The sequence below is a fragment of the Lathyrus oleraceus genome, chromosome 7 (assembly GCF_024323335.1).
Source record: "Lathyrus oleraceus cultivar Zhongwan6 chromosome 7, CAAS_Psat_ZW6_1.0, whole genome shotgun sequence".
NCBI lineage: Eukaryota > Viridiplantae > Streptophyta > Magnoliopsida > Fabales > Fabaceae > Lathyrus > Lathyrus oleraceus.
In genome coordinates, this window is record NC_066585.1 from 546,221,980 (window position 1) to 546,247,295 (window position 25,316).

Below are 25,316 nucleotides of genomic sequence, written 5' to 3' on the forward strand. Positions count from 1 at the left end.
TACCTCAACCAAATTATATACGGACCCCATAATATATCTTGTTGGTAGATCTGTCTAATAAGAAATATTCCATTCTTTTTCGTCCCTATTTATAAAAACTAATTGTTTTGATATGATTGATATATTTTAGGAAATATTAATTATTTTTCAATTGTATGTATATTAATTGAGTTATTCAAATTTGAAAAGATTTAAAATTACATATATTAAATTTAAATATTATACAAGCTACAAACATTCATTCCAATATAAATCAATTTTTACAAAGATTAATATAAAATAAAAACTAAAAGCAAAATAAAGATAAAGAATACTCGTAACGTTCAAAACTTAAATAAAAATTAGAGAACGTGAACTATTTACATAGATTAATCTTATATATAAAAATTGTTAAGTTATTTAGTAAATTTTGACATCAAAACGAAGAATATTTTTGTAAATTTTATATTTATTTATTTATTTAATATTATTTATTTTAATATCTAATTTAATTATTAATTCTTTTTACAATTATCCAATTAACTACTAATTTTGTATATAAAAATAATTATTAATTATTATTTCAAATTTAGTAATTAAATATTATTTTATATATAAAAAAATGTTAAGTTATTTAATATTTTTTGGCGTCAAAATGGAAGATATTTTTGTAATTTTTCATATTTATTTGTTTGTTTATTTATTTAACTCATTTAATTATTAAATTAATATTTCTTTGACAATTATCCCACTAATGACTAATTATTAATTATTATTTCAAATTTAGTAATTAATTATTATTATTATTGTAATCATCTTTAATATAATAATAATAATAATAATTATTATTATTATTATTATTATTATTATTATTATTATTATTATTAACTTAACCTATATTTTAAGTAACCATTACTAGCCACTTTTTACATGATGCTATCATCAATTTAGGTTAGTGTATTTATGTATCTATGAATCCTGAATGCATACAACATGGAAACTCAAAGTAACTAAAAAAAATCGTAGTTATACAACATGGTAAAAATACAATACAATACAATACAAAGATAATTTCCATTTTGCGACCCAGATGAAACCTATTCTAAACCTTTTCATATCAGATAAACAACTCATTCATGAAATAGAATGGATTACACAAGATTCAAGAAGTAGTACATAATCTATGAAAGTGATTTCAACAACAAACAGAAAATTAATCAATTAAGAAATGATAAATAGCTTTGAATATTGAGGTGGAAATGGAACAACTAATTAAAGTAAAATTGAATTTGTAAATTGAAAGTGTGAAATAAGAAGAAACCATCGAAGAAAAAGAGAAAAGGGTCTTGCTAGCAAAGGTTTAGGGATTCACAGTGTAACAAAAAAACTTCCGCGACATAATTTCATTTAACGCTTTCAATTTTCAAATTCAATTTTAATTTGTAGCTGACATGATGTCTATAATGAGATAGCTGACATCAATGATCTTGGCGTTTGCTGCCTCGCCGCATGTGGTTTTTAGGGTTATATGGCCCATTATTTGTACCTGTTTGTCTGATAATCCTATCAAAGAACCGTTGAACCTCTTTATGTCGCCTAGATCCAGTTGTAGTTTTCAAAAGACATCTTAGAATAGAACATCAGAGGAGTTACCCAAATTTATCAAGACGCGTCTAATATCCCAATTGTCGTGTTGGTCAGTGATTACTAAGAGACCGTCGTTGTGAGGGTTAATGCCAATAGCATCCTCCTCGGAGAAAACGATGTCAACCCCTGTTTTCCTGGGGAGCTTATGGGAAAGCCGTGAGATATAACGTTTTCCCCGAACATCTGCTTCGTGTATCTTCTTCAGGCGGTTCTGCCTTCCAGAGATACCTCTGACAATGATGTTTGCTTTGTAACGTAGGATCCCGTAAGACATCTTTAGAAGGGAGATAGAAGGGTTGGAGTATAAATGTGACCGATGTTAGTTTTACTATGATCCCATGATGGACGCCACTGTACTGGTCAAAAAGTACACATTTGTGTGTTCTCCGTGTAAGGACGGGGAGACTCAAAGGCCTTAGTAAATGTATAACATGTTTTGATGGTGAGGGTTTGCTCACAGTGGCAAGAAGCTCCGCGTGGTTGTGTTTTGAGGTAGTTTAAGGGATCCGCTCACGTAACGTGAGATGCCCTGCTGATGGTGGGTGATGTTTGGTCGCAGGCGGGAGGTTAGGTCAGTCGTATGTGTTAAAACTGTAATGAGCGTGATGCTCTTTGAGTTGTGAAGAATGTGAATGACTTAGAGATCATCTTCTTTTCTGTGGGGGAAATGGTATTTATAGAGGCTCGTGGGTCTAAGGTTCTTTTGGAAAGGGTCATCGTCCACCCAGTCAATGGTGGACCGTTGAATACATATTTCCAAGGGAGATGTGGATCACTAGTGACCCTAACTTTCCCTTTCTCTAAGAGTCGTATTATCCCATGTTTCCACGAAGGGGCAGTAAGAAATTCATGGGGCGAGACAATACCTCCTTTTGGACAACCTTCACCTGTCGCTTCTCCTTGGATGGTACAAAGACATCAACCTAGACGAAACTTTTTGCAATTATAACACTACAAATATCTTAAACTATAAATATCTTTTTTAGATGAAACTCAGTAACATACAAAACATAGAAATATTTTCTATAATTTTTATGAACACAATAAATAAAGATATCAATTTTTTTTAATTGTGTTACTCAAAGTTAACTATTTAATCAAGTCCAACATTTAAGAAAGTCTCTACTTTTAACATTTAAGTTAGATATTATAAAAAATATTTTATTAAACTATTCTCTATACATAGTGCTCACTAACAAATATTTAAGACTATTTAAAAAAAAATATTGTTATGACCTATCGTAAATTATATGTCTATTAATTAAGACTTTAAAATTTATTTATTTATTGGCTCATTTTAGAGTTTTCGAGTCGGGCCGAATTCAAGTTATCGTGCTGAATTAAGTTATTTAAACTTTGATCGAGAGTTGAATCGAAATCAAGTTATCGAATTTATCTGTGTGAACTTTGATTGAGTTGAGTTTGAGTTGAAAGAAAGTTTGTAAGGTACTTGAATCAAATTTCAAGTTGGAAAAAAGTTCGGGAAAATTCATATCAAAATGACCTAAAATTTGACCTAATTATGTTTAATAATTGATGATTAAAAATTTAAAACCAACCGGGCAAACTATAACGATGGGGATGGTTTGCATAAGAGAGATTAGTGTTGTATAGTTTTGGCTTGAAAAATAAGCTTAAGAATACAAAGCCTAAAATCAAGATATTTTTTAGATATTAAAGAACAAGAGTTTCAATTGTTCAATGTCTTCATAGTTTTAATCACAAAGATCAAAACTTCTCATATACTCATCAAACAAATATCATACACAAAATAATTACAAATAAACTATTAATCGTATACATTGAGTATACAAGAGAAGGTATTGTCTGATAGAGTTTGATGATCTTGATGCTTGTGTTCAGAGTATATTCACCGATTGTACATTCAAGACGTGATCAAAGTATTCTTGTTGAGCGCGCATCTCAACAACTGTGATGATTTTTGATGATCATGTGATCTCTTAAAAGGTTGAGGTGATAATTTTACAATGGATTTATTAACCTTATGGTTTTAACCGACTCTTGAGTCAAACATTGCATAGATAAGGATTTATGATATTGGTTTCTCTTTCCCTCGAAAGGGAAAATTTACTTAAGTTACTTGAGGTTTAAGGTGGTACACTTCTTAGAGGTTGAAAAATCGGAAAACTCTGACTAATCATCTAAATAAGTGGTTTATTGATTGCTCAGTCAATTTAAAAAACATCATAGTGATTATGTGAGTTTTAAGCCTCTTTAGAGAAAAATGTGTATAAATTGAGGAAACGGGTGCCAAAATCAAAATATAAGGCTAATATGAATCTAAGGCCCAAAAGACCAAGGACGCTAAAAAACAGCAAATAATAGAATAAAAGTAATGAAATAATCGATTAGAAGCGTTTGAATTTCAAATTTTACGCACTCTAATAAATTAACCCTAAAGGGGTAGTTGATTTAAAGGTACCCCTTCTAATCGATTGCATTAAATGAATAATCAATTATTAGCCCCTTCTAATCAAATTTTTTTGTTATTTAAAGGTACCCCTCTCATTTCTTCTCATTCCATCCTTATTTCTTATCTTATGTGTTTGTTTTAAGTGTTAGAGCAAAAAGTCCATTCTTTCTCTTCATCAACATCAATAACACCAAAAAGATCCCCATGTAGCACCTTAACCCTGAAATACAAAATAATGTGAAAATAACACAAATACACATATAGAGTGTCACTTACAACACAATAGAAACCTGCTCCGTAACACGGGATATTTAGAACACACATTAAATTAAACACATGTCATCACATGTTAGCCTAACATGGCTCATCGCAACAGAATTAATTCGACAACCAGGAAAATTCGTAATTATAAAACAAGGTTATGACTAAATGCCTTCAACATAGCAACATCGAAACAATGTCAAATAGTTAAACATAACATTCACCCGCCCAGTGTTACAGATCAGAGCAACAAAATTTAAAACAACGCACAAAATAAAAAATAAAGAAGAACAACCTCAACATCATCCTTCAGCTTCTAAGAAGCTACTCAGTCACCTGCTCGTTTGTACCCAAAGGAGAAACACATAACCACACAAATAATAAAGGGGTCAGAATACGCTCATATAAAACAGTGAAAAAGTATGCAAGGGTAGCCCAAACAAACAACAATATTTATTCAACATAATCCAATCGAATATTTCACCAAAGCATTTTCATTCACCGATAACAACAAAATCATTCAATACACATGCAAATAATGAATGCAAATGTACTTAACACCAAGACTCAACAATGCATGCGGTGCCATTATGGACAACACATGCCCATCTCGCTCATGAATCCCCATCATAGGACCATAGCATACCAAATTGCTACCATCACCATAGGTAACGCTTCACTGATTCCCATCTGGAAACAACTACTCACTTCTGAATCTCCACCATAGAATCATAGCACACCAAAACTCGACCGAAGTTCGTACACCATGATACATGATTCCCCATAACATACAATATCACCAAATGATCACCATAAAATCACCATATAAACACCATAATAAATAACAACATCATTATCTATACATGTAAGTGGATTAAATCCATAACAATATAATAATAACATCAATCACCTTCAAACAGTGGCCAATGGTAGCCTAAACACAACAACATAAATAAATTCGGAACGACAAGTAAGATACATGTCAATGAGCTAATGTCACCCATTATGGAAGCATGACGAGTTACCCGTCACCTTCCACGTCACCTCAGGCGTCACACATGTGACGACCATCCTAACCAAACATGCATGGGGAACATTATGGTCTACTCGTTAGGAAGTTGACGTCCGTCAGCGCCTCCATAACGATGACGACCAAGGCATGATTAGAATGATGCCCGTCACCCTGAACCAGAAAAGAAACTATGTTTTTTGTAATGGATTTCAAAAAAGAACTTTGATTTCACACTCGTTGACCAAAATCAAACAACAACAGCAAGGGAAATAACACCTAACATCCAAACACAAATTAACATACAATTTCACTCATTTAATCATGTATTTGCATACTTTATTCATCAAGTTAATCACTCACATGTGAACACTCATACATACAAACATCATGAATCATGAACACCCAAATCTCATGGTAAAACAGTGCACGTAATTCACACAACACAACATACAATCATGCAATTATAAAATTGATTTCATATTCATCATTCATTTATCAAACGGGAAAAAGTAAATAAAAACCTAATGGGATTACGGATTTCCCTCTATCCAACATGCAATCTACACCAATATTAGGAGTAATGCCAAATTTGATTAAGGATTTCCCTCTATCCAAGTTCCTCTCTCCTCTTCAAGCCTAACCCTTCCTCTTTCTCCCAAATTTGATTTTCTCACATACTAATCCCATACTCTTACTAATTTCTCTTTATTAGATCCTTAATCTCCCTAATCAGTGAGTTTCAAGCTTGCTCTCACTTATCCCTTTATTCACTAAAATGCCCTTACCATCTCTAATTTTATTTTAATAAAAAAATATCACTAGTAATATTCTGCTTTTCTCTCTACTATTTTCACTCTTCTATTTTATCCTAATAAACTATTTAAAATAGCCATGTTCTAATTATTTTAATAAAAAATCTATTATTCTAATATTATTTATTCTATTATTATTTAAATAACAAAACTATGCTCTAGCAACCCAAGGCATCAACTACTACTACTAACGACCCCAGCACCACCCAATGCACCTAAAATTTGGCTTCAATAATTAAACATATGCAGTTTCAATTAAATAACTAAATGATAAAAACAGGGCGTTACAACTCTCCCCCACTTAATAAATTTTCTCCCTCAAAAATTAGCGGAAGGAAATAGAGTCAGATACAACTCTCTCATATGGCTCTCCAACTCCCAAGTCACGCTTCCACCAGCTGGTCCTCCCGATACTATCGTCACCAGGGCAATCCCCTTACCACACAACTGCTTCACTTCCTAATCCTCTATCTTCATGGGCAATGTCTCTATACTCAGGTTCTCTCTCTCATGTACATCATCCACATGGATTACATGAGACAAATCTGAAATTAATTTCCTCAAATGAGACACATGAAACACATCATGAATATTGACAAGCGGCGGTGGCAAGGAAATTTGATAGGCCACCTTTCCTATCCTCTGTAAAATTTGATATGACCCAAAAAAATATGACGTAAGCTTTCGATACTTCAAAGTTCGACCAATACTAGTTACCAGAGTAACTCGCAATAATATATGATCCCACTCTTGGAACTCAAGTGACTTCCTCCTCTTATCATGGTAACTCTTCTGGAGACTTTGTTAAACTTTCATCTTCTCTTGGATCATCTTGATCTTCCTAAAATTTTGCTCCACCATCTCAAGTGTAATCACCGCACTCTCACCTGATTCATACCAACACAGAGGTGTCCTATACCTCATACCATACGAAGCCTCAAATGGGGGCATTCCAATACTTGAATGGAAAGTGTTATTGTAAGTGAACTCAATTAACAGAAAATAGATATTCCAAGCATGTCATTATTCTAGCACACAAGCCCTCAATATATTCTTCAATGATTTAATTGTCCTATTTGTCTAACTGTCCGTCTGCAGATGATAAGTGGAACTAAACCTCGGCTTAGTACCCAATGCCTCTTGCAAACTCTTCCAAAACCTAGAGTGAACCTCAGATCTCTATTCGACACAATGGTTGACATAATACGATGCATGCTAACAATCTTCTCAATATACAACTCAACTAACTTCTACAAAGGATAACTGATCGTAATCAGTATGAAATGAGACGATTTAGTCAGTCTATCAACAATAACGCAAATGAAAACACATTCTTTCTTAATCTTCGGCAAACTTGTCACAAAATCCATGGAAATGCTATCCCATTTCCACTCAGGAATACTCAATGGTTGCATCAAACCCAACAATTTATGATGTTCAATCTTCGACTTCTGACAAGTCAAACAAGCATAAACAAACTCAACTACTTCCTTCTTCATTCCTGGCCACCAAAATAATTTCTTCAAGTCTTGATACATCTTAGTGGCACTGGGATGAATACTCAAACCACTTCTATGACATTCTTCAATAATAATATTCTTAAGCTCAAGTACATCCGATACACAAATCCTATCTTTGAACCTCATCACATCATTCTCTTCGATTCTGAAATCATCTCATATGCCTTGATTGATTAACATTAGTCGGTCAAACAATCCCATATTAACTTTATGACCTTTTCTGATCTCTTCAAGGATACCACTAGTCAATTTTAACATACCCAACTTCACACTATTAGGAGTCTTTTCACATACCAAACTCAGATCTCTAAATTGCTCGATCAATTCTAACTCTTGAACCATCAACTTTGACATATGCAACGACTTTCTACTCAACACATATGCTACGACATTCGCTTTACCAGGATGGTAACTCAAGCCGAAATCACAATCCTTTAGAAAATCGAGCCATCTTCTCTACCTCATATTCAACTCCTTCTGATATAATGTCTCCAAATCTTTAGCATGAGCACCATTGCTGCCAACTCTAGATCATGCGTAGGATAACTCCTTTCATGAACCCTCAATTGTATAGAAGTGTAAGCCACAACCTGGCCATTTTACATTAACACACCACCTATACCCATCTTAGAAGCATCACAATACACCACAAAGGACTCACTTGGATTTGGAAAAATCAAAACTAGAGCAGACGTCAACTTCTTCTTGTGTTCTTGAAAACTATCCTCACAATACACATCCCAAACATAGGCTTGACCATTTCTTCTTCAATTTTTTGTGTGCATCCTTTTCTTCATCTGATACGTTTGCTGCAAGCGACGTCACTTCTTCTTTCATAAGATCCCAAAGATCTTGATAGAAAAAAGATAACCTTTATCTTCTTGCATTAATTCTTGTAATTATGATTCTTCATAATTGAGAGACTCGCCGAAAAATGCTTGTTCGAATGATTCATCAAGTTATGCTTCCAAGAAATGTTCAGCCAGTGCTCTAGATACCATATTTTAGAATTTTTCCAATTCCCTTTCAAGAATTTCACCATAAATTGATGAATTCTGAACCAAATCTTGATGAACAAGAATCATTCTTTCTGATTGAATACTCATCTTGTTCTTCACTCTTCACTCGAGTGAATCAACCAACCTTGGTTGTAAATTTTTACTGCACAATTGATAATGAAAAGAAACAAAAATTGAATTGGGAAGGAAAGGAAATTAGATTTTTCGAGTAAAGGAAGAAGAAGAACTTTCTGCAGAGTTTTTCTCTACTCTCAAACTGGGATTTATTCTTTGCAACTACAAGTTCTCTCTATTACAATGATAAAGGTTACTCTCTCTATATAGATTTGAATTTGCTTCCTTCTTAAGCAAAGCTCAAAATATCAAATTCTACTAATACTACAAAATTAGTCTGAAGTCGAAATTCATGTCGAGGTACACAACTTCGACGTTTTGACATTTACACAGTTGGACACTTCATTGCTTCTGTCAAACAACCTACTTCAACACAAGTAGTTCCAATTCAACAATTTTTACTATAACTTTTACCACTCAAGTCTCGAATTATATAGCATAAGCATACTTCCTTAAACCTTATTCTTCTCCTATGGAGTTAGTCCCAAATTATAATACATACTTCCTTACACCCTATTCTTCTACTATACATGAAGTTCAATAAATATTTTCTAAATTATATGGCTATTAGTTACGATTCTAGTTTTTCAAAAAAAAATTATTTATTGATTCATTTTCGAGCAATCGAATCTGACCGAATTCGAGTTATATACTAAATTGAGTTATTCTAACTTTGATCGAGAGTCGGACCAAAGTCGAGTTATTGAGCTTAGCCAAACTGTTTGCAAACATTGATTGAACTGATTTCGGACCCAACTCAAGTTGAATTTCAAACTAGAAAAAAAAATTAACTAAAATTTTGAGTAGAGTTCACATCAAAACAATCTAAAATTTGACCTAGTTATGCTTACTAATTAATGATCAAAATTTCAAAATTAACATCGCAAACTTAATGATAAGGATGGTTTGCATAAGGGATATTAGTGCTGTATAGATTTATACTTGAAAAATAAAACTTAAGAATACAAACCCAAAAATCAAGATATCTTTTTAGTTATTAAAAAACAAGAGTTTCAATTGTTCAATCTCATCAAATTTTTTGTCACAAAGATAAAAACTTCTCAGAAACTCATCAAACAAATATTATACACATAATACACAATCCACTATTAATCTGTTACAAAAATATTTCTTAAAAAAATCCTTTTGATCCTTTTTTAAAATATATTTATTAATTTATATTTGAGATAGTTATACTTATTCAAAGTTTGATAGAGTCGTGAGTCAAATTTCAAATTGAGAAAAACAGTTTATAACAAATTCAACTAGAATTTTTTGAAAAAAAAGTTTTGACGAACTCGAATAATCTAAAATTTGACCTAGTTATGTTTACTAATTAATGATCAGAAATTCAAAACCAAAGTGCAAACTTGGATGATATTAGGATGATTTGTATAAAGGAGATTAGTGCTGTATAGTTTTGTTCTTCAAAAAAAGCTTAAGAATAAGAAAACAAAGCCTAAAATCAAGATATTTTTTTTAGTTATTGAAAAACAAGAGTTTGATTTGTTCAATCTCTTTGCCATAGAGTCATGAAACAAATACTCGTATTATACACGTAATAATTACAATCAAACTATTAATCCAAACTCAATAGAAAGAAGAAAACACACAAAACAGAGAGATCAAAACTCAACTAACCCTACACACACCGGAGCATCTATTTACCGGCCACCGGAAAATCTTCGACACGATTCAATTCAATATACGACCATCCCTATCTCGATCGACGCGTACCGGGCTTTGACCGTCGACTCTTTTTCGCGAAAGGACCACAGAATCCGCACGCAGAGATTTTCGGAGACGGTGGATCGATTGCCGGCGGGGAGAGTTTTCCGGTGCGGTATCCTCGGCCAGCGCCGGTGGAGCGGCTTCTCTGTATGGTGGTTCCGGCGTGATGCTCTTTGATATTATTATTATTATTATCTTCGGTAGTAGTAGAAGTACTGTTGCGTTGTTGTTGGTGTTGTTCTGGATTGATTTTGTTCAATTCTCCTGATAAGAATCTATCATCCCAAACAAGACCAGAAGAGCCTGATCTTCTGAATGATACTTCTGATCTTGGAAGACTAGCCATCACTTTTTCTCTATAACTTTCTCTCTTGACAAATCTATATATAGAGCTATCAAGATGATTCTAGCTCTCTTATTTATTTAGTACTAGTAGATTTGTTTCTTGCAAGAGTACGATAAGATAATGACGTAATACATAAGATAATTACTAATTTTAATATTTAATAAATTTACTAAATTTACAAAAAAATACTAAAAATATGTTTAGAAAATATTAGATAAATTTTTAAATTTTGTTGATTTAATCTACTAGATAAGATTATCAATTTGACTAGTCAATTGATAAAATATACTACTTGTTGAAAATTTAATTTTTTCATTTATTTAGTAATAAATATATTTGACTAACTAAATATATATTTAATAAATATAAAAAAATAACTTATAATAAAAATTAGGAAGAGGATAAAATTGATTAGATGTGATAAGAATGAAAAAAAAGCATAAACTTCAATCAAACTTTTTAAAATTTTATTGATTTAAATTGATAAAATATAACATTTAAAAATCATAAAGAATAGGGATTAATTACTATTCACTTTCAATGTAAAAAAATTTACACGGTTGATTCATCACCATCACTCATTTGTATTATTTTATAGATTTTTAAAATAAAAATCAAATTTATTTTAATATACAACAGATATGATTAACTGAAAATGTAAATTTTTTTAACACTGTCAGGATACTTCAATTAAATTCTAAAAAATAAATGGAACAAGAGTTGCGGAAATATACATGTATACATTAGTAAAATGATGCATGATAGTATAAAGATATAAATATTAATTTATAAATATTTAATAAAATTACTTATTTTATAATTTTTTTATAAAAAATCTTTCACTTATTATAACTCGTAAATATAATAAATAATATTTATAATTTGTCTGTATTCAATATATACAATACCAAACATATATATTTTTGACAATTGATCTTTTAGCCAATTGATAATATCAAAGCTCTTTATTATGGACATGAGTTCGACTTTGACTAGAAGTACATGTTGGCCACCCCTAGATTACATTAGATAAATTTGAATTTTATCATTAAAATAGTTTTTTAAAAAGGATGATGCAAAAACATATAGAAAATGGTAAAAGTATTTTTTTATTTAATTTTATAAATCACTCATATATTTTAGATTTAATTATAATTTTGTTCCTTCTATTTTATATATTTTTTTGGTTTTGATCCCCTATTTTAAAAGTCATAATTTTGATATTTTTTTAATTTTTATGTTGGATAGTCCAAAAAAAAAAGGACCAAACATAAAATTTAAAAAAAGACCAAACATAAAATTTAAAAAATGGATCAAACTCGTAGTTTTTTAAATGGAGGACAAAAACCTAAAAAAATACAAGATAGGATGACTAAAATTATATTTAAACCTATATTTTAAGGGGGAAATGAAAAGAAAAATGGTAAAAGTGTTTTTTTTTTAATTTAATAAATCACTTATATATTTTAAAAGAAGAAATGATGAAAAAAAGGGGGACTCAGTCAAAATTATCTTAATGGTTAACAAATCTATAAGAGGTGTGCTATTTTGACACTATTTTTCTGAGAATTTTATTTCATACCCCTACATTTAGACTCATACCCCAACAATTTTTTAAAAATACCAATTTTATCATTAATTGGTTTTAATCAATTTACCATTTCATTTTTACCATTCAATTGATACTTCCGAAAATTACACATTCCATTATCGCATTGGAACTCCTGGAAAAAGACTTCTGGTATGTATTTTTTTCAAACCGGAAGACTAAACGAAAGACATCCGAAACATTGCAAACAGTAAATCGGAAGACTTCAACAAAGAGTTCCGATTCTTTAATAAAAAAAATGTTCCGGAACACTTATTGAAAGTGTTTCGGTAAACAAAGTGACACATACCGGAACTCTTTGTTGAAGTCTTTCGGTATTGTTTTTATGTATTCCAGAACTCTTCTTTGAAGACTTCCGGTTTGCAAGTTTTTTTTACTTTTTTTTGAATTTTTTTTATTGTGCAGGAATGGGAAAACTTCCCCAAATATGTGTAGATACTTTTGAAGTGTTTTTAACGACGAAAAGATTTAGTACACGAGAAGAGGTGATAAAATGGATTAAAGAGGTTGGAATCGATAATAAACTTGTAGGAGAGTAGGATATCCACCGAGTTGTTTGCAACTGAACATGGATGCATCTCCAAGGTATCTGTATAGGGTAACCAGTGCAGCTGCTCCCCAACTATATCTTGAACACCTATCTAAGTTCGTAAATAGTAGGAGATATAGTGCCTCGACAAGTGTAAAGGTCTTGTCGGCAAAAATTGTGGAATCCACCAACATCAACAAATATGCTCTGGTCGCATATGCCCAGCTAGAAGCAGCTCTATGATGTACGAATAAATCGTATAACCACTCCAATTTATAATAAGAACCCCTGCAGCTACGAACATGTGATTGCGCCTCACCATGTGACACTCCTAAGTAGTCAACAACAACGTCTTCCATGACATCCTGAGGACTCCAGAAGACACCCCTGATGGGCAAGTGAAGCAGACATGAGACGCCATCCAAAGTAATACTCATTTCACCAAACGACATGTGAAATGAAGATGCACTACGCCAAAAACTGGAATAGACAGCGCACCTTAGAGGGCGCTTTATTACAAAAGCGCACTCTAAAGTGAAGAGAAAAAATAAGGAGCGAACAACTGGAATAGACAGCGCACTTTAGAGGGTGCTTTTGTAACAAAACGCCCTCTAAAGTGAAGCGAAAAAATAATGAGGAAATGGAGGGACACCAATAGAGAGCGCGCTTATGAAAGCGCCCTCTAAGGGTACCCTTAGAGGGCGCTTTTAAAAAAGCGCTCTCTAAGTCCATGTACATTTCCAGTTTATAAGGCGCTTTTGGAAAGCCTTAGAGAGCGCTTTTAGAAGCGCCCTCTTAGGCCCCCTTTAGAGGGCACTTTTTTTACACAAGCGCCCTCTAAGGTCCCCTTTAGTAAACATTAAAATTATAACATATATGCATGTCTCTTTATTTTCCCTCGCTATATGCTATTTCGTTTACGTAATTGGGTTTTCTCTCTACTGCGATTACTCTCTACTGCGATTACTCTCTACTACGATTACTCTCTACTGCGATTACTCTCGTCCTCTGTTTGTTCTCCCTCCCTCACCGTCGTCGTTGCCGTCGCCTTTTTCTGCTGTTGCGTTCACGTTCACTGAGTTATCTGCGTCCACCGTCGCTGTTCACTTTCTTCTCCATCGTTACCGTCACCTTGAAGGTATTTCTCTCAATAGTTTGTATTTTCAGGTGTTTGATTAGGGCATTTTCTAAACTGAGTTTTACATTTTGTGCATTATGTTGATTAATGTTGTTTAGGGCAAACGAGCACTATATGGTGTTCATGAGCACCTTGTTGAAAATCATTTTTTGTTATTTTTTTGTGTATGGTTTTGATCACTGAATGTTGTATGTTGTATGGTTATGTAAGATTTTTTATTTCTGATTGAAAACTAATGTCATTTGGAGTGTGTTTGAGCTTGTGCTTGGAAGTTTGATGATTATGGATGCAAGTTTGTTCATGTTCCAAACACCATAAGTTTGCATTGGTTTTTTGTATGCAGTAGGTGTGTGTGAGTTTGTATTCAATAATGATGAAAAAAAGAGAGAGTTTAGATTGTTGTAACATGAGAGAAATGGAAGGTATATGAATGTGTTTTTTGTGTAGCTTCACGAATATGGTCATTGTCTTACTTGGGTCTTATTGAATCATTTCTATATTACAGATAAAATGGCTAGTAACCAAGACGATACCCATGACGCGAGTGGATCACGTAACAATGTTGAAAATGAAATCAAACGAGGATTGACTGTTATGAAGTCAATCATTCGTGCAAGAGACAAGGGTGAAAAATTCGAAGTACATTGGAGTGCTGAAGACCAACTAATTGAGCCTAACGGTTCAATGTTGGCAAGTTACATTGGTTTCCTTGTTCGACAACATATTCCGATTACATGTGATAATTGGAGAAGTCCGGAATTGAAGGTTGGCAAAGAAAAAATATGGTCTGAGATACAGGTACTTACCATATATTGTTATATGTTTTTTTTGTTGACTATTTGTTGACCATATATTGTTATAATATTACTTATAATAACACACTCCATGTGTATGTTTTTTAGAGATCCTTTCACGTCGATGAAAGCCGGCAAAAATATTGTATTCAATTGGCCGGAAAAAGACTCCGAGGATTTCGATCCTTTTTGTCCAAAAAATTTCTCAAGGATGAGGAAGGAAAATTCATTGAAGCAGAACGGCCAATGAAGTATGCGAAGATTATTTCAGCCGAAGAATGGGATAACTTTGTCGCCAAACGAAGAAACGAAAAATTCCATGTAATGTCTATTAATTATGGTATTATACAATTGTTAAGTTACTTGGTTCTGATATGCCTTAAACTTTTTTATCCAGGAAGTAAGCGACAAAAATCGGAAAAGGGCATCAAAATCCGCGTATCCGTACAAAAAAGGGCGTACGGGATATGCACGGTTACAACAAAGAATTGTGAGTATATTCAAATGCTATGAGCTTATACATTGTCACAATATGTTATAACTGATGATCTTATAATCTAATTCAATGTGTAGCTAGCCGAGGAGAAAAGTGACGCAACATCTCTTCCGGAGCACGTATTGTGGAAGGCTGCTCGGGTTGGGAAGGATGGGGCTGTCGTTGAAGCGGTTCAAAATGTTTATGACGAATGTGTAAGTATATATAACATTATTTCTTTAATTATATCGAAAATTTTGTTAGACATATAATTCATTTTTAATCTCCTCTAATAATATTTCAGGAGACTTTATCCCAAACCTTACCTTCAACCGAGGTCCAGGATTGTAGGAGCCTACTTAGTCGAGTACTAAATGTTCCTGAGTATTCCGGTCGTGTGAGGGGTAAGGGTTTTGGTGTGACTCCGTCGTCATTTTATAAAAAACCAAAAACAAAAAATCCTACCAACAAATAGGTGATGGAGACCTTGGCGGAGTTAAGGGCACAAGTACTCGAACTGCAAAAGGAGAATGCAAGGTATAGAGAGGAAAGGCGCGGTTCTGAGGCAAACGATACTAGTGACCGAGCTAGTATCAATTGTCAACCGAAATTTCCCGAGGTAATTATATATGTTATTATGAAATTAAAATAGCACTTTTTTACTTGACACATATACACGTTAACAATAACATATTTATTATTGGTTTAGGGCATTACACCTTGTCAGCTGTATATATCGTCACCAACTTATCGCATAGTTGGCAAGGGAAAAGTGCACAACACTTCGGGTGAATTACTTCACCATAATCCCCTCCCGGTGGGATATATGAAAGTTTCGGTTGACCTTGTATTAGATACGGACGCGCTTCTACCATTACCTGACGTTGTTTCAGAGACAACGTTGATGCGAGATGCAGTCGAATCCTTTGTTGGATGGCCGTCAGATCTAATTTTCCCAGATGCCGAGGTATATATGTTCTAAATGATTATGAATATTTAGTATTCACATTTCAATTCAGCTACAATTATGATATTTAATCAATCCTTATTACATGGTAATGTTAGACTCCTACAAGACCCACACATAAAGCTGGTAAAGGGATTTCAAGACGCATCGAGTCGGTTGCATCTCAAAAAGAGGTACAAATATATATACCCATTGAATTATATACGCAACGATTCTGTTGCATCACAAAAAGTCATGATTTAATTTATATGAATTTTTAGGTTCCCGGTCGAATGTTGAAAAAAGCTGGTAAGGATATTCCAACGAAGTCCGGGACAAACAAATCCTAAATCTCAAAAAGAGGTACAAATATATATATCCATTGAATTATATACACAGCGATTCTGTGGCATCACAAAAAGTCATGATTTAATTTATATGAATTTTTAGGTTCCCGGTCGAATGTTGAAAAAAGCTGGTAAGGATATTCCAACGAAGTCCGGGACAAAAACAAATCATAAATCTCAAAAAGAGGTACAAATATATATACCCATTGAATTATATACACAACGATTCTGTTGCATCACAAAAAGTCATGATTTAATTTATATTTTTAGGTTTCCGGTCAAATGTTGGACAAAGCTAGTAAGGAAATTCCAACGACGTCCGGGACAAAATCTCAAATTATGATGCGTCTTGAGAAAATGGTGGAAGAGTCAGATATTATGCACGGCGCCATCCGTAGTGTAGATATGGATGAAGGTGTTTTCGGAATTGCTCATTCCGAATTAATTGCAAAGGAGGACATGCAACAACTTTTTGAACACGACGAATTGGGCATCGCTGTCATTCATACATACATATGGTACTCCGATCAATCTATTATTTACTTAGTTGAACAATTTATTTACACATTTCAATGAGTAGTCTAATGTTTATTATGTTTCTATTTAAGATATATGTATGACACATTGATGCGGGGAACTGAATTGTGTAACCGATTCAATTTTATTGCTGCTTCCCGTGTCAACACAACGTTTATAACGAAAAATCCAACATCCGTAATGAATGAACTAGTCGATAGATTCATGGTGGCCGGCGATAATACTACACCCAGTTTGTATTTTTTACCGTTTAATTCTGGCAACGGGTTAGATTTTCTTTCTAATAATTTCATTCTAATCTATGTATATCTTTTACGTAGAAAATTTTCATGCATCTAAATTTTTGTTTTATTTTACAGTGGTCATTGGGTGTTGGTTGCTATGGATCTTTCGAGACTAATGGTGTATTATCTCGATTCGTTACCGGGTGATTGGAGTAAATATCCGAGTATGAAGAAGACGGTTGACGCGTAAGTGAAATTCTCTTAAATATTCGTGTGTATTTGTATATTTAATTATGTCTGTCAGATTGATCTCAATATACGTTTTTATTTTGTTAGGGCAATACTAAAATTTAGATCGAAAAAGAATTATCGTAATAGGAAGGACATTACCTGGGTCAGAGTTCAGGTATATATTAAGTTTCTTATTTTTGCTTATAATAGTGTTTGTAAGAAATTAAATATATATATATATATATATATATATATATATATATATATATATATATATATATATATATATATATATATTGTTTGTTTGTTTTTCTGTGTAGTGTCCTCAGCAAAATAATTCGATCAATTGTGGATTTTTTGTATTGAGATTTATGAGAGATATCATTGGTTGAATCGTATAGACATCCCAAAAATGGTATGGAATAATAACTTAGGGTTTATTTTAATATTATCGGATATTTCATCTAATTTGTTACTAAATCATGAATATGTTTTATTCTCTTAATTGTAGTACTTTGACGAATACAAATCTTACTCAAGAGCTCATTTGGATGAAATGAAGGATGAATTGTGTCAATTCATTATTGATCATAGAATCATATAGGTTGTAGTTGTTGTACATATATGTATGAAATGTTGTTGTACATGCATGAATATCAATATATTAATGTTGTATATATGGAGGATTAATGTTGTGTATAAATGGATTCATGTTGTATATATCAATGGATTAATGGTGTATAACATTAGATTAAATGATGAAATCAATATGAATTTTACACTTTTGCAGCATGCGAACAGGTTCCCAATTAAATACCCACTGTTTTTCAAACAATTTTTTTTAAAATAACTAACACTTTAGAGGGCGCTTTCTGTAGGAAGCGCCCTCTAAACACTTTACATTGACAACTTTAGAGGGCGCTTTGTCCAGAAAGTGCCCTCTAAGGTGGCCCTTTATGGACTACTCCAGAGGGCGTTTTTTTCTGAAAGCGCAAAATAATGTGGCCCTTAAAGGGTCACTTTAGAGAGCGCTTTCTCCAGGAAAACAAAGCGCTGTCTTTATCTATGCCAGCGCCACTTTAGAGGGCGCTTAAAAGCGCTGTTATAGGCCAAAATAAGCGCCCTCTTTTCCCTTATTTGGCGTAGTGATGTCTCTAGATGCTATCTTTCCACAAATGCAGATAGCAGATTTGTGTCTATCTTGTTCAGACTAGTTCTCTGAAGTGAAGATAATTCAGATCTAGATATCCAACTATCCACCTGTTGTGGAAGAGCTAGTGGAACCCTCGATGTCAGCTTTAATCCGTGTCCAACAACTTTTAACTCTTTCTTCGGACCTCTTTCCTAAAAACAATTAAAACACAATATAAAATATTCAAATATTATTCATTTTCAAATATATCTCATTTATTTATCTCACCAAACCATAAATGGCGAGCAACATGATGCTCGTACTTTACCAAAAGAGACGTATCGTATGACCCTCTTGGATATCCAGCCGACTCGGTTGCAGATGAAGATGCGTCCCGGTCTGAATTGCGGTCTGGAATCCTACTATCTGCACCTCGTTTTCGAACCACTATAAAAAAATATTATAACAAAATAATTAAAAAATAAATAAAAATAAAAAAATAAAAAAAACACTTCTTAAAAGAGTTATGGAGTGGAAAAAAATTGGTAGACTACCGTAACACTTCTTAAAATATCTGCACCTCCTTCTTAAAAAATTGGTAGACTACCGTAACACTTCTTAAAATTGGTAGACTACCGTAACACTTCTCAATAGTTAAAAAAATGTTATGATAAAAATTAAATACATACAAAGATTGCTCAAAACTCAAAATAATTAAAACTAAATTTATTTTTAATTAATATATAATTATATTTTTGATATATTTTTAAAAAATTTGAATCTATTTTTAAAATTAGAACAGGACATCCGATATGATTAGGTCGACCTTAAACACCGTATATAATATCAAAGAAAATGCTCTTGCACATAAACCAATATAAAAACAAATTATTAAAATATAAAATCAGTATCTTTTATTTATACACTTACGGTGTAAGTGTTAAAAAGTAGTGTTAAACTATCTTTTCCCAATCTATAATTAGGCATATCTAATTTGTTATGACAAATAAGTGATACAAGGAATGAAGGTGCAGAGTTTCAAATAAGGGAAGAAGCAGTAAAGTTAGCCATGGAAATCAATTTGTCCGCGCATTAATGATAGATATAAGTAACGAAGAATGACTTATCTTGATCATAGTGTTAAGTCATCTCATTTTGATGTTCCAAAGCATCACCTTTGCATCTTTTGCATAACAAATATCACTAGAGTGGAATCCATTTCTAACCACAATTTTTTCCAACCAAAATTAGTGACAATGTCAATAGCACAAATGAAACCTTACAACTCCGTATGAAAAGGTCAAGAACCTTCAACCAAATTAGTGTACCCATATAAGAAATCACCATGATCAACTCTAAACAACCCACATAAGAAGCCATTAATGAATTGGAATAAGACCAATCCGTATTAAACTTGAGCCAACCACGAGCTGGAGGAAGCCAAAGAACCTCAATAATTTTTGAAGCCTTATAAGGATTCAATTTGACTTTGAAACTTTTGATGATTGGGAATTCGTGAATTAAGAAGTTTGCAATTTTTCTTGTGAGGTTTCCAATTAAGGCCACTTCTAATTACATCATGTTCAGAGCTTGACTCCAATGCAACGATTTTTTACTGTATCTTATCTGGTTGTGGGAAAACCAGATAATGCTAAAGATTGATATGATATAGGATTGAATGATGACTTTACATTGTAAGCTCTAACTTCTATTACATATTTTTAAAGCATCAAAGACATTGTCAAGAAAAGGAACTTTAGCCAAACAAAGGAACATATGCCAAATCTTGTAGGCAAAAGGACATGTGAAGAAGATGTGATTAGTAGATTCATGGTGCATATGACATAGACTGCACATTGAAACCTCTTAAGCACAAGTTGTCATTAGTTGAAAGCTTGTTGTGACAAGTCCTCCAAATTGTGAAAGCTTTGGATGGAGGAATGTCAATAATCCACATATTTTGGGGCTAGGATTGCAAAGGCATGTCGATTGATTTGATTTCATATGCTTCCTTTAAGGACATATCCATATTAGTGTAGTGAGGCCAAGCACGATTGCCATATATCAAGTCCAAAGGAAGGGTGATTTCTAGGACCTGAGCAAGGAGGTTTGGCATTAGAAGGATGATGTGATCAGGAAAACTTCATGTACCATTTTGAAGGAAATTGGACACATTTATGTTGGTGTCAATAGAGTATTTGTTTTAAATACCTTGGACAAGGGGTGGACTACTCCAAGAGTCCAACTAGAAATTGGTATTGAGGGCATTACCAATGGTGACTTTAGAATTGGATGCCACAAACTCATATTCTCTCTTTATACGGCTCCAAATGGATGATGATATGTGGTGAGAGATATGTTTTCCACTTTTGAGAAATATGGCTTTCAGAAAAAGAGCCCAAGGCTCAATGGGGTTGATGATTCCCCAACAAAGCTTCAAATTAGTTGCTTCATTGAGAGTTGAGATAGATCTCAAGTTTAGGTTCACTACGCCAAAAAGGTATTTTAACAGCGCATCTTAGACAGCGCTTTTAAAAGAAAGCGCTGTCTAAGGTTAAAATAAAAATAAAACACGGAAAATGTTCTAAAAAAATAATGAAAGCGCTGTCTAAGGGGGGGTCTTAGACAGCGCTTTTAGAAAGCGCTGTCTAAGACCCCCCCTTAGACAGCGCTTTTAGAAAGCGCTTTTAAATATAAACCTTAGTCAGCGCTTTTGAGAAAGCGCTGTTTAAAGTCTTTCAATTAAAACCAAAAGCGCTGTCTAAGGTGGGGGTTTAGAAAGCGCTTTTGGAAAGCGCTGTCTAAGGCATATCTTAGAAAGCGCTTTCCACAAAAGCGCTGTCTAAGTTCTTTTTGTTTTCCCTCCTGCGATTAAACCCCTCCAGCACTCTCTACATACCCATCTCAAATCCAATCTCTTTCTCTCACTAAGAAAAAACCCGATCTGGTTTCTCTCAACCAATTCTACTGCAACGAACTCCCTTCTCTCATTCACCAACGAAACCCTAACCCTTTCATCACCACTCAAGAACTTTCCAAACTCATGCAATGGAAACTCACCCGTGGAAAATGGAGGTAGCTACTTTAATTCGTCACCATTTGTTCGATTATTGTTATTTTATCGTTCAACCATTTTTTTTTTTGCTTTTTAGGCCGCGTTTGTTGGATTTTGTCTCTTCGATAGAAGATGCTGTTGTGAAACGTGCTTCTGAGAAAGCTTTTGAGAGTCTTCCTGATGTGGAGAAAGCGATTTCTGAGTTAAGTGCGTTGAAAGGAGTTGGTCCTGCTACTGCTTCTGCTGTTTTGGCTGCTTTTGCTCCGAACTTGACCCCTTTTATGTCTGATGAGGTAGTTATTCGTTTTTGTTTTATCACAAGTTACATTTTCAGTTCAATCCCTTATATCATCATTATCATGATCACAGTGCATTTGATATCAACTTTTTTTAGTGTATCCGTATTTTAGTCTTGAAATTATAATGTTTGGGTCAATTTAATAACAAATTAGGCTATGTTTGGATATTTTAAAACGAACTAAGTAGGGCGGAATGTGATAGAGTGGAATTGAGCGGAGCGGATTAGATATCTTTGTTTGGATATTTTAGGACGGAATGTAATAAAATTGTTATTATGCTCAATTCAATAGGTGTACAAAAACGAGAGTAAGTGATGAAATTGGATGGAGTTTCCATGCTCTTTTACCAATCCAAACATGGAACATAAGGTTATTCCATTTCATCAATCCAAACATAGTCTCAGTTTTAGTTCATTACAGTGGGGCGTAAGCTACACATACCAACTTCTCAAAATCACAGTGAAAAAGGACTTAAACGTGCGGCAGCGGTGACCCGCCGTGTTACCAAAAACATAGGCTATTTTTTTTCTTCTTCTGAATTTAGCATGTCTTGATGTATCCTCATATGACCATTTTTAAGGCAATATGTAGTAAGTCTTCTATTCTATTGGTTTTGATGGATGTTTTCTTAGTAGATTTTTTGGTGTATGGAATAAATTGACTGTGTTCTTTAATTGAAAGGACTAAGTTGTTTGATTCTTATAATTTTGAGGATTAAAATGCTTATTTACTCTATTAATTTCAGTAAATGATTTTATGATAAAGAAGTTTAGGAGTGTCTGAATAACGTTGAGTGTCAAATAGTGTTAAAAAGTTTACAATTTAGGTCGAAATTGTGCCTAATGAGAACTAATACATCCCTAGAAACTATACTGAAATGATTATTTTTGAAGACTAAATTTAGTACCTTTCTTATAGACACTCATTGTATTTTATCATGTACAATGTAAGGCTTTGCCCTGTTTTTTATTTTGTAGTTATGTAAGATTTGTTCTTAAGACACCGGGGATTGGGAACAGTACTCTTATTGTTATTATTATTGCTTATATTATTTACTACTTATCAATTATTTTGGTTTTTCTTTTGATTATGTGATCATTGGCTGTGCTGCAATGCAGGCTGTGCTGCAATGCAGGCTGTGCTGCAATGCAGGCTATGCAGGCTGCTCTTGGAATTTGGATCAATTCATCCGTACGCATTGCTAAGAAACAAGTTATTAATATTCCAACAAAGAAAAGAAAGAGATGTTAGTGACTTAGGTAAATTATCCATGGTTTCTTTATATTTACACATATCTCATATAATTAAATAGTTGGAATTAATTCAAAATATGTTATATTATTATGTAGTACTTTGATGAATTCAAGTGTGCATTTTATACAAAGGATCAAGTGGACGAAATCAAAGAGGAGTGGTGTCAATTCATGATAAAGCTCAATGTTTGTTCATAAATTTGTGTAATTAATGTGTACATTTGTAGTATATGTTATGACTTGTAAATGTGTACATAAATTTGTATATATTTTGATACATTTAAGGCAAAATTGGTTTGAATTGGTATATATATATATATATTTGTTAGCCAAAAATTGGTAGAAAAAAGGCCAAAATGGCTTATATAAAATGTGATAATTGTCTGTCAAAATCTGGTTGAAAACAGGTAGAAATTCTGGGGGGTGGGGCTTAGACAACGCTTTTCAAAAGCGATGTCTAAGGTATACCTAAAAAATTTAAAATAAGAGGGTCTTATAAAGCGCTTTTGGCCAAAGCGCTGTCTAAGGGGGGGCTTAGACAGCGCTTTTAAGATTTAAAAAAGCGCTGTCTAAACCTTTAGCAGCGGAGGTTTAGACAGCGCTTTAAAGCGTTGTCTAAGGCTAAAAAAAGCGCTGTCTAAGGTCTTGTTTGTTGTAGTGGTTACCTTGGTTAAATGGTTTGCGTACTATGAAGCCCAGACTCGGACACGGACACGGGACACGACACAGATACGGACACGAGAACTCCGCTAATGTAAAAATCATAGGACACAGACACGACTATATATATTTTATATATTAATATAATAATGTTATTTATGGGTAAAATTTGTAAAGAGTTTAAAATGAGTAGCAAAATTTATGTTTATTTAAGATAAAACAATAAAAAAATCTTTCAACAACTTTCAAACAAATTTCAAACATGATAATTGATATTCATAGATATCTTGTGAAAATCGAAGCAATGGTGTGCAAAGATGAAAATAACAAGAGAAGATAAAAGAATTTTGTGTAGACAAAAACAGTGAAATATAAAAAAAAGAAGGAATCCTAATTATATAATTTTTATAGTAAAGTGGAGTATGAAAGGTAAAAAACCTATTTATTTTGAAATTTTTTGAGTAGGGTTTCTTTTTTAAATAAAAATTTTTGGGATTTTTTGAATTTAACCGTGTCTTTTATTTGAAATAAAGTGTCGTATCCATGTCCGAAATAATTAAATTTATTTTTTCATTGGACACTTCAAAAACGTGTCTGATACGTGTCATACGTGTCTCGGTGTCTGACACGTATCCGACACGGCGACACGCTGTGTGAATGGTGTGTCGGAGCTTCATAGCTTGCATACCTTTTTACAAGACATAGTAACCGGTTTAGCCTTTATGATGTATCCATAAAAAATAAAATTTTTGTTTCATTTATCTAGTTCTTTTATTAAGGACATGGGATATGAGTAAATGGAGAAGTTATGAAATAACATGGCCTGAATTATAGACTTAACCATTTCAACTCTGCTGGTAAAACTGAGAAGGCTTCCAAATGGAAAATTTGGATTTTATTTGTTCACAATAGGTCTGAGATTAGTAGCCTATGGGTTTCCTTTAAAAATTGGGACCCCAAACAAGAGAATGGAAGGGACATTGTCTTAAAAGACAAGAATATTAGAGAAACGGTGCAACACCCTAATTTTTGAGCTATTATTTTAATTGATATATTTGTATTTTAATTTAATTATTATGTTTCATATATATATATATATATATATATATATATATATATATATATATATATATATATATATATATATATATATATATATATATATATATATATATATATAATTGAAATACATTAATAATGTAAAAGGATTTT

General features: G+C 33.0%; 2 protein-coding genes across 2 annotated transcripts; one reads left to right on the forward strand and one right to left on the reverse strand.

Moving 5' to 3' along the window:
* Positions 1 to 10,328: 10,328 nt before the first annotated feature.
* LOC127107600 (MAPK kinase substrate protein At1g80180) lies at positions 10,329 to 10,941 on the reverse strand. Its single transcript, XM_051044892.1, has one exon. It carries the CDS (start codon positions 10,873 to 10,875, stop codon positions 10,516 to 10,518), a length of 360 nt encoding a protein of 119 aa, XP_050900849.1. The 5' UTR covers positions 10,876 to 10,941; the 3' UTR covers positions 10,329 to 10,515.
* Positions 10,942 to 21,730: 10,789 nt separating this feature from the next.
* Positions 21,731 to 22,419, forward strand: LOC127107601 (uncharacterized). The gene is made up of 2 exons (XM_051044894.1): positions 21,731 to 21,912; positions 21,990 to 22,419. The coding sequence occupies exons 1-2, from the start codon at positions 21,881 to 21,883 to the stop codon at positions 22,300 to 22,302; spliced, it is 345 nt and encodes a 114-aa protein (XP_050900851.1). The 5' UTR covers positions 21,731 to 21,880; the 3' UTR covers positions 22,303 to 22,419.
* Positions 22,420 to 25,316: the final 2,897 nt, after the last annotated feature.

Excerpts from the sequence above, each read along its gene's own strand:
- LOC127107600 (XM_051044892.1), bottom strand. The coding sequence starts at position 10,875 with ATGGCTAGTCTTCCAAGATCAGAAGTATCATTCAGAAGATCAGGCTCT.
- LOC127107601 (XM_051044894.1), top strand. The coding sequence starts at position 21,881 with ATGCAATGGAAACTCACCCGTGGAAAATGGAG. Across the intron at positions 21,913-21,989 it reads CTCACCCGTGGAAAATGGAG|GCCGCGTTTGTTGGATTTTG; the intron begins GTAGCTACTTTA and ends TTTGCTTTTTAG.